Genomic DNA, 10,483 nt, shown 5'->3' with positions numbered 1-10,483 from the left:
TCTGTTATTGTTATTGGCGTTGTTGTAATTATTATTGTCATCACTGTTGGGGAATTAAAGCCTATCACGTGATACAAATGCATTGTTAATTTCTGATACTAGCAATACGATATTTATTTTAACAAATCATGTTCCCTGGGTTTACTTTAATTACCCGGGAGTAAATACAATTGTATCGCTTTTCACATGCGCTAAAATAGATAAAATGTATTATAAAACAGTATCGGCTAATGGTAACAAAATAAAATATATGTTTTCAGACTAGATTGGTAAAATTGGTAAATGAAAGTAGAATAGTAAAATAATACTGGCTTATTGGATAAAATGGCATAGAGTACCATACAATAGAACGTAAAATCGAATGAATTAAAATACAATCAGGTATATTAAAAAATATATTATAAATAATATCATATACATGTATATAATTATATATATATATATATATATATATTAAAAAATAAAGTTCATATTTACCAAATTTTATTCTTTCTTGTGCGGAAATATTCAAAAAATTTGCATTCACCGCATACCTGCATCCATGCATTATCTTTTTTTATACCATTATGATATTCTTCCGCACGCGTGTCTCATAATTTAGAAAATGTTTTTATGGTGCTGATCAAAACGTCGGTATCGACTGCATCCATTTTCTTGAATGACAGAAGAAGAACGATTGTATGTACAATATACAATCGAATATGAACAATGGTACGTTTGCGGCGAAGCAGGATTCACTTCGGTCGAAGAACTCGCAAACATGTCGCTTCCTTGCCGCTACAATTTGCGTTGCGTGTGAAGTATATCAAAAAAATGCATGTTCCGCTAAAATGTGGCGTCAGATCGCCGCAAATCGCTCGTCTGCATTTGTCTTTTGCGCCTTTGTTTTGCTAAACCGCGACTTTGCCGCCGAATTGCCGCCTCGTGTAAATTACTTCATATCAATCATTGTATTGCTAAAACGTGTGTGGCAGCACAAACCTGCAGTCGATTATCTTTTCGGCGGCGAATGGCTACCGATCGCTCCACTGAAGCCGACCTTAGAGAGTCATTCTGTATGTTCCATCGTGAAAGAACAAACACGTGGAGTTTACGTCGACAAGATTTACGACACGGACGCGATAAAAGGGTTATTTAACCGTGCCCAAGTTGCCAGAGTTAGCAGCCGTATGCAAAATTGACATGCCATCATTGTCTCCAGCTTCAAAATCGACATCTAATGCTGTCTTACAACCTAATGCACAAAGAAATCTAATTAATACTCATAATTTTTCTTACGTGCACGTTTAAAACTTTACCTCATGTGTGTGTGTGTGTGTGTATCTAGAATATTAATTTCTACTCCATTCCTTAGACAGTTTTCAATTTCTTTGAAAGAAAATAGCTCTAACCATTCCACAGCCTGTGTTTACATACTAAATTATACTGATGCCCTAATCTGTTAAGCATATTGTTATCTTCACATACTATCTTGCTTACCGGCCGGCATCTGTCGACATCAATAAATATTATGATTATCTATGACCCCTGTATGTGCGCGATGTTTCCAAATGGAATTAAGTTTAATGAAGTCGCTGGTTGCCTTTACGTACACTTTAATAATATTACAGCTATGGTCTTAGCGATGCGTTATCTGCGTTCTTAGAGTTCTACGAGTTCTAACAGTTCTGGTGGTTCTAACGATTCTGTCTAACGTTCTAGGTGCCTTTTCGCTTGTCGCCTCGGTTTTTTTGTTGATTGGTGTATGGTGGGTTTTGGTGGAGGAAATGAAGCGTTTTTGATTGGAGATGGGTGTGTCGGAAGGAACTTGAGGAGTGGGAAACTGTTCGAAAGTTCGGGTTGTAAATTTTCCGTTTTGGGAAATATGGAAATTATGAGTCGTGTTGTCCGTTCGTCGGGTCGAAGGGTATTTTCGTTTGGGTGCATTTTTTAGTGTCGCAGGTATATCGCTTAATTGCTCAAGGGATGGCCAGGGACGTTCGATCTTCGGTATTGCCGTCGCAACAACCCCTAAATATTATAATAATATAAATTGAATATCTAAGAGCAAAAATTGTTACAGAATATATCAATGATATCCCTAATTTATTCATCTGATTTGTATTATCTGAAATTCTAATATAATGACTTTGGATTAAAAACCAGATAAAAATAGGAAAAGTCATTATAATTTAAAAAAATTGGATTCCGCTCGATGCGAATATCGATTGGTGTGTCCTAATTACACTTATTTGCCACGTTCACACAACGATACATTCGCACTTATCTTATTAGTAATGTAATATGGTAATAAAAGTTATTACCATACTGCACACACACACGCGCGCGCGCACACGCACGCACACACACACACACACACACACATTTATAATTTGTACGTTTGACCACCCATTCGGTGGTTCCTACTTGAGACGTGTTATGACTTAGGCTTTTCGTACCCTCGAATGTGCGATGTGTGCGCCTATGTGCGTGTGCCTGGCGGCGAGAGTGTTTGTTGTTTCAAAGTGTACTTGCGTCCTTCTTGTAGAAACCGTTGTGCCACGAGCACGTGCAGAAGTCAATTGTGAAATATCCAATGTCTAAAGTGATTATTATAATCAATATTGTGAATAGATTATTTAAACGAACCTCCTACAGAACCCGCCTCGTTTAAATCCATAGTAACAAACAAAGATTTGAAGTGAAATAATATAATCTCGAACACATAATATATATACATATAAATAAAAACTAATTCATTTCTACATTTTCTATCTTGTGCAGTTTTTCGCGAAATTTTGGTAAATAATGTCATTGTTTCATTCTTAAATATGTACCTGTGTTCTCATAAAAACAAACAAAATTATTTCGGCCAGCTTTCGTAGTCAAATGCTTGACTGTGTATCGGAACGTTACTAGAAACAAAGATCGTATTCGATATTATATCATACAGGGTATCCCAAAATTATGGTACTTTTGAGATATTCCTGAGATATTTGAAGTAACTTTTTCCTAAGCGAAAATGCAATCCGCGGCTTGTTTACGAGTCATTAGCGATGCCTCGAAAACAATTTTTGTAAAGGAAAAAGTTACTTCGAATGATCTCCCATAATTTTGGGACACCCTGCATATATATATTGCCGATATTGTATCGATGTGGCTATTGCCAGCAACTGAAATCGATGGGGATATATTAATAAATTAATTCAAACTCGATATACATCGATACTAAAGTATAGTATATTGCTAAAATAGTTCGGGATTTTACAATTGTTTAAAATATTTAATATTTAATGGATTCCAAGTTGACGGTCTTGGCGCAATGAGAAATGCGCGGTAGATCAAAGTTAAATGGCTCAACAATAATTATGTGAACTGTGTGTGTAACGTACTCGATTTCACGACACGGTATACGCGCGGGTGTCGATTTTAAGACAATATCCGACGAGAACGAAATTTACCGTATTTTCATACTTTTAAAGTCATACGAAATTGTTATAACAAATTATTATATCTGATATTATAACAAGATTCGACTAAGACTGATGGCGGGGGTGCGCGTTCGTGCACGTGATATCTAGTTTCGCGGGATCCTGGTTTACCAGTTTGAGGGGGGAGTCTGCATTCTTGACTTGTACTATAAACGTAAATTCAAACCATTTTTATGTTTACAGGACTAGTTTTGGTACACGGGATCACTGATATTGTAGGAACTTCGACGCAAAGTAACCGACTTTTCGTTTCATAAAAAATGGAAGGAATGGAGAGCGCCCGAAAGAAGCTCAAAATAATGTTGAAGGGAGAAGATGAATCTGATGAAGATGTTGAAAAAGAACCTATAAGAGATAAGAGAACCGCAGTTTATCCCAGTGTATTTTCAACCGAGGTAAAAAGTCCAGGCGATGCACAGTTATTTTCTTCGTAGTGGTAAAAATTGTGGATTTGATTGGAAATTTTTTCTTAACCAGTCATCAGTGGCGCCTCGTTTTCAGAGCGCGCACCTATACGGGGTGTCTCAGAAATGTCTCGTAATCCAGAAATGGAAGGTTCCTGAGGTCATTTGAAGTAACTTTTTCCTTAGCGAAAATACAATTCGCGGCTTCGTTTACGAGTTATTCATGAAAAACAGTGAACAATGAGAGGCGAGATCAGCTGGCGCGAGTCGGTCGAGCCAATGAGCGGAACTGCGACTTCGCGCGCTCGTCGACTGGACCGCCTCGCGCCAGCCGGTGCTCGCCTCTCATTGGTCAGTGTTTTTCGTTAATAATTCGCATACAAAGCCACGGATTGCATTTTGGCTGAAGAAAAAGTTGCTTCAAATAACCTCAGGAAGCCCACACTTTCCGGAAATACTATTGTATAATTTTGGGACACCCTCTGTATATAGCTTTGTTTAGCTTTTTAAATGCACGCATTAATTGTAAGAAAAACGGGGCACGTCACGGCTGTCGAGATTCATGGTTGAGAATTTGTGCAGACATTTGAGTCGATGATCCTGGTTTTAAGAAATGAAGAACTTCAAAAAACGCAGATTTCTTACCGAAGTAGAAATCGCACATCTACTCTACATTCGTAATAACAACATATTAACAGAATTGCGGTTTCAACATTTTTTCGGATTTTTCTATTAGGTGCGCCTTGATTTAAGCGTTCATAAATAATCATAATGTTTATTCATGTCGACAGATACCGTCCACCAGCAGCATGGAATGTGAAGATGACAATACACTTAACGTTCGTGCACAGAGCCTGATGACTGGTTAGTTATTTGAGTATATTTATTGAACTTCCTAAAGAATGGAGCAGAAATTAATATCCTAAATACAAGAGGCAAAACAGTTTTAAATATTCCACGTGAAAAAAATTATGAATATTAAATTAGATTTCTTTCCGCATTAGATGTCGAATTTGGAAACAATGGTGGCATGAAAGCTTCGCATTCGGCTGCTACCTCTGATAACATGGAGGCCGAGATGGTGAAAGTCTTGTTCGCGGCTACTACTACTGGTAACTTCCAACTGGTTAAAATTCTGATAAATGAAAGATCGATGGATTTTAATGCTAAAAATAGAGACGGCATGTCAGTTGCGCATGTGGCTGCTGAAAATCGTCGCTTGGACATACTCAAATTTCTGTTGGATGAAAAACAGGTCGATTTAAATGTCACAGACAGATTTCGCAATACAGTTTTGCATGTAGCTGCTTACACCGGTCATTTGGACGCGGTTAGGTATCTGATAGATGAAAAGAAGTGCGATTTTAATGCTAAAGACGTATTTGGCAAAACAGTTTTGCACATGTCTGCTGTCGCTGGTAGTTTGGAGACGATTAAATATCTGATCGATGAAAAAGCGGTCGATTTTAATGCTAAAGACAATGATGACAGGACAGTCTTGCACTGGGCTGCTACCTCTGGTAACTTCGAGATGATTAAATATCTGATAAATGAAAAACAGGTCGATTTTAATGCTCAAGACATGTTCGGCAATACAGTTTTGCACGAAGCTGCGAAATGGGGACATTCGAGGATGGTTAAATATCTGATAAATGAAAAAGACCTCGATTTTAATCTTAGAGACAAGAGTGGCAGGACAGTTTTGCATTCGGCTGTTAAATCTGGTCGGTTGAACATGGTCAAATTTCTGATCAATGAGAAAGGGGCCGATTTTCGCGTCAGAGACAATGATAATAGGACAATTTTGCACTGCGCCTCCATCTCCGATAACTTGGAGTTGGTTAAATTTCTGATCAAGGAAAAAGGGCTCGACACGAATGTTCAAGACATATTTGGCACATCAATTTTGCACGGGGCTGCTCACAACGGTAACTTGGAGATGGTCAAGTTTTTGTTGAACGAAACAAGGGCCGATGTTAATGTTAAAGACCTGCAAGGCACGTCAGTTTTGCACAGTGCTGCCGGCTGTAATAACTTGGAGCTGCTGAAATATCTGGTAAACCGGAAAGAGGTCGATATCGATGTCAGAGACCACGAGGAGGGCATGACAATTTTGCATACAGCTGCTGTAAGTGGTAACATTGGCGTGGTGAAATTTCTGATAGATGAGGTAAGGGCCGATTTGTATGTTCCGAGCTATTACGGCAGAACAATTTTGCACTGGGCTGTGATGTCTGGTCACGTGGAGCTGGTTAAATTTCTGGTGAATGAGAAACAGATCAGTGTTAACACTATGGACTACGAAGGCACAACAGTTTTACATATGGCTGTTAAATCCGGCCACGTGCCAATGGTGGAATTTCTGGTGAATCATAAACAGTTTGATTCCAACACTCGTGGCAAATATGGCATGACAATTTCGCACGCGGCCGCTGTCTCCGGTAGCGTGGAGATGGTTAAATATCTAAGAAATGTAAAAGGGGTCAATTTCAATGCTATAGCCGATGACGGCGGAACGGTTGTGCACTGGGCCGCCCATTCTGGAAACTTGGAAATGGTTAAATATCTGTTGGACGAGAAACTGATCGATCTTGACGCCGAAAGGGATCATGGCACAAGTATTTTGTACGGGGCTGCTACCTCTGGCAACTTGGAGCTGGTTAAATATCTGGTAAAGGAAAAAAGGCTCGGATGCAATGATAAAGACGATGCTAGCAAAACAATGTTGCACTGGGCTGTTCACTCTAGAAATATTAATTTGGTTAAATTCCTGATAAATGAAAAAGATATCGATCTTGGTATTAGGGACCATTTTGGCCAGACAGTTTTGCACGTGGCTGTTAATATTCAAGACTATCAGATGCTTAGATTCCTGATAAATGAAAGAGGGGCCGATCTTACTGCTAAAGACAATGAGGGCTCGACAATTTTGCATACGGTTGCTAAATTTCGTCGCTTAGACATGATTCAATTTCTGGTGGAGGAATTAGGGGCCGATGTTAATGCTATAGACAATCTCGGCAGAACAGTTTTGCATATAGCTGCTAAATCTGGCAACATAGACGCGGTTAAATATCTGGTGGATGAAAGAGGGATGGATTTCGATGCGCAAGACAGGTTTGGCAAGCCAATCGTTCACATGGCAGCCATGTCTGGTAATTTGGAGATCGTTAAATTTCTGATAAACGAAAAGGGGGCCGAGTTTGAAACTGCGGACATGGACGGAAAGATAATTTTACACTGGGCTACTAGCTCTGGTAACTTGGAGATGGTTAAATATCTGATAAATGAGAAACAGATCGAACCTAATGTTAAAGACAATTATGACATGTCAGTTATGCACGGGGCTGGTATCTCTGGTAACGCGGAGATGATTAGATTTCTGGTGGATGAAAGAGGTGGCGATGTTGAAGTCATGGACTGTTATGGTACCACGGTTTTGCACGTGGCTGCTCTATGCGGTGACTTGGAGACGGTTAGATTTCTGGTGGATGACAGATTCGTCGAGTTTGATAATCAAGGCAAATTTGGCATGACAGTTTTGCACATGGCTGTTGCCTCCGGTAACTTGAGCTTGGTTAAATATCTGGTGAATGATACAATGATCGATTTTGATTCTCAAGACGATGAGGGCCAGACGGTTTTGCATACGGCTGCTACGTGTGGTCACTTGGACAGTCTTAGATTTCTGATGGGCGAAGATGTAGATTTTAATGTTAAAGACCACTATGGCAGAACAGTTTTGCACATGGCTGCTAGAATAGATAATCTAGAGATGATTAAATTTCTGATAAATGAGAAAGGGTTCGATTTTGAAGCTAGAGACAATGATGGCAGAACAGTTTTACATACGGCTGCTAAGGCCGGACACTTCGAAATGGTTAGGTTTCTGGTGGACGATAAGCAGGCCAATTTTAATGCTAGAGACAATGGGGGTAGATCAATTTTGCATTTGGCTGTTAAAGCTGGCCACATTGGTATTGTTAAGTATCTAGTGGAAGAGAAAAACGCCTATTTTAATCCTCAAGACGATGATGACACCTCACTTTTGAAATGGTGTCCTATATTTGGTGTGACTTGGGTAATTGAATACCTGACAAATCGTAGAACTGTCGGTCATCAGGCGGAGCTTAGCTAGCCCAGAAAGTGTTTCTAAGCTGAGCGATGGTTCCAGTTCTATTTCACAGTCTCGTTAGGAGCGAGCCACATGGTATTGTGTCAGATGCAGGAAGAATCGGAGAAGCAAAATATTTTGAAGGCGGGATTGTGGCATGAAGTAAGAAAATGTGAATCTTTTTAATAATACTGTAATTATAATAGGTCAATGATTAAATATGTTGTTTGAAGCGATATATGACGCACAGAATCGGAATAACCATCATGCTGTCAAAGAAGTGTTTCGTGCAGAAATTATGTATACCTCGGTGACCTTGACTTTCTAAAATTGACTTCACAATGTTGTAGCTGAGAAGAATGCTTCACAATTTGCTATATCCATTATCTATAGATGGTTTTAAATTCAGAAACCTATGTACGATCAACAGAGACGGCATTATCGTTGTACTGTTCGATTTGTCTACCAGTTTTATTAGTTTATTATGAACATTTAATTCGATTAAGAAATTATCAAATAATTTTCCACATTATCGCTTCCGTTAATCAAGCCCAAATTTCTGATCTTAAGGTAATGTGAAGTCTAAAATATACAGGATGTCCCAAAATTATGATACTTCCGGGAAATGATGGGTTCCTGGCGTCATTTGAAGTAACTTTTTCCTCGGAGAAAATGCAATCCGCGGCTTTGTTTACGAGTTCTTAATGGAAAACATTGACCAATGAGATGCAAGCTTGCCTGGCGCAAGATGGCCACGCCAACGAGCGGTCTCGAAGTCCAGTTCAGCTTATTCCCGGAATTAACACAATTTTGGGACACCCTGTATGATGTCATTTAACTAAAGTCGGGCTTGCCTTAATTTTTCTGAGGGAAACATAATTTGCTTTGTATTCAAAACATTTCCTTCACAGATTATTGGAAATGCCTAAATGATGGTGGTTCATCTTAATAAATAAATTCTGCTTCGCAAATTTTAATTTGAATGATAAATCTGAAAACGCATGCTATGTATTTCGTCTGTTTTAATTTTTGTTTCACTTTGTCGTATAGATTGACTCTCTAAGGCTGGTTTCAGACGAGCGATTGGCGGCCAGTTGCCGTCGAAAAAAGCAATCGACCGCAGGTTTGTGCTGCCGCGTTTTAGCAATACAATGATTGATATGAAGTAATTTACACGAGGCGGCAATTCGGCAGTAATTCGGCGGCAAAGTCGCGGTTTATCGAAATAAGGGCGCAATAGACAAACGCAGACGAGCGGTTTGCGGCAATCTGACGCCGCGTTTTAGCGGACCATAGATTTTTTTGATGTACTTCACACGCAACGCAAATTGTAGCGGCAAGGAAGCGACATGTTTGCGTGTTCTTCGACCGACGCGAATCCTGCATCACCGCAGACGTACCGTCACTATGTGTATCGTCATTCAATACGTGCAATCGTTCTTTTTTTGTTATTGAAGAAAATGGACGCAGTCGATACCAACGTTTTCGTCAGCATCATAAAAACATTTGCTGAATTATGGGATACGCGTACGGAAGAATATCATAATAGAATAAAAAAAGATAATGCATGGATGCAGGTATGCACTGCGGTGAATGCAAACTTTTTGCATTATTTCAGTATTCACTTATTGCAATATTTCCGCACAAGAAAGAATAAAATTTGGTAAATATAAACGTAATTTTTTAATATATATATAATTATATACATATATGTAATATTATTTATAATGATATTATAATATTATATACATAATTATATATATATATAATTATTTTTTAATATATCTGATTGTATCTTAATTTATTTGATTTTACGTTCTATTGTATGGTGCTCTACTCCATTTTATCCAATAAGTCAGTATTATTTTACCTTTCTACTTTCATTTACCAATTTTACCAATCTAGTCTGAAAACATATATTTTATTTTGTTGCTACTAGCCGATACTGTTTTATAATACATTTTATCTATTTTTATCACGCGTGAGAAAGGCAATACAATTATATCAACCCCCCGGGGTAACTAATGTAAACCCGGAGGAACATGATTTTTTAAAATAAATTTCGTATTGATTGATATCAGAAATTAACAATGCACTTGTAACAAGTAATAACTTTTAATTCGCCAATAGTGATGATGATAACAATGATGAGACAACAACAATAACAATAACAGAAAAACAATAATCAGCCAATACCGGCATAGAAACAATACATAAAAGTTTGTCGCAGGGGTTACTGCGACGGTTTATATAAAATAATCCGAGAGAGTTCTTTTGGTTTTTATATAACGAGAACTTTAATATAATTTCTAACAAAAAGGCGATGGGGTACAGTGTGTAAAAGGTAAAGGTAAGCGAGTGACGGATGAGACAGAAATATGAACACGTCGAGAGTCGGAGGAAAACTAGCTAACTAACGTCTCCCGGTCGAGAGGTCCTCGTATTTATTGGGGAGAGCGTATTGAAATTGGTAAGGGAAAGTCCTTGGGAAGGGC

The 10,483-nt window shown here is 38.5% G+C and overlaps 1 protein-coding gene and 1 long non-coding RNA gene across 4 annotated transcripts; one reads left to right on the top strand and one right to left on the bottom strand.

Annotated features, from left to right (window-relative positions):
• Nucleotides 1-382: 382 nt before the first annotated feature.
• On the bottom strand, nucleotides 383-1,558 carry LOC143259555 (uncharacterized). Its single transcript, XR_013033562.1, has 2 exons — nucleotides 1,299-1,558; nucleotides 383-1,234 (listed from the first exon to the last, which is right to left on the bottom strand). It is a non-coding gene; the product is annotated as an uncharacterized LOC143259555 (long non-coding RNA).
• Nucleotides 1,559-1,613: 55 nt separating this feature from the next.
• On the top strand, nucleotides 1,614-10,063 carry LOC117217498 (uncharacterized). 3 transcript variants are annotated; one of them, XM_033465141.2, is made up of 5 exons: nucleotides 1,614-1,701; nucleotides 3,654-3,865; nucleotides 4,666-4,738; nucleotides 4,879-8,150; nucleotides 9,039-10,063. In XM_033465141.2, exons 2-4 carry the CDS (start codon nucleotides 3,731-3,733, stop codon nucleotides 8,010-8,012), a joined length of 3,342 nt encoding a protein of 1,113 aa, XP_033321032.2. In that variant the 5' UTR covers nucleotides 1,614-1,701; nucleotides 3,654-3,730; the 3' UTR covers nucleotides 8,013-8,150; nucleotides 9,039-10,063. The 3 variants fall into 3 exon arrangements, with proteins under 3 accessions (XP_033321032.2, XP_076378565.1, XP_033321031.2); XM_076522450.1 differs by lacking the exon at nucleotides 1,614-1,701 and adding an exon at nucleotides 2,414-2,584; XM_033465140.2 differs by lacking the exon at nucleotides 1,614-1,701 and adding an exon at nucleotides 2,414-2,780.
• Nucleotides 10,064-10,483: the final 420 nt, after the last annotated feature.

The sequence above is a fragment of the Megalopta genalis genome, chromosome 5 (assembly GCF_051020955.1).
Source record: "Megalopta genalis isolate 19385.01 chromosome 5, iyMegGena1_principal, whole genome shotgun sequence".
NCBI classification, from domain to species: Eukaryota; Metazoa; Arthropoda; class Insecta; order Hymenoptera; family Halictidae; genus Megalopta; species Megalopta genalis.
Note: the sequence above shows the minus strand (reverse complement) of the source record. Positions and strands in the feature narration are given on the sequence as shown.

Coding starts and splice junctions, on each gene's coding strand:
- LOC117217498 (XM_033465141.2), top strand. CDS start 3,731: ATGGAAGGAATGGAGAGCGCCCGAAAGAAGCTCAAAATAATGTTGAAG. Junction 3,866..4,665: donor CCAGTGTATTTTCAACCGAG/GTAAAAAGTCCA, acceptor TCATGTCGACAG/ATACCGTCCACCAGCAGCAT. Junction 4,739..4,878: donor TGCACAGAGCCTGATGACTG/GTTAGTTATTTG, acceptor TTTCCGCATTAG/ATGTCGAATTTGGAAACAAT.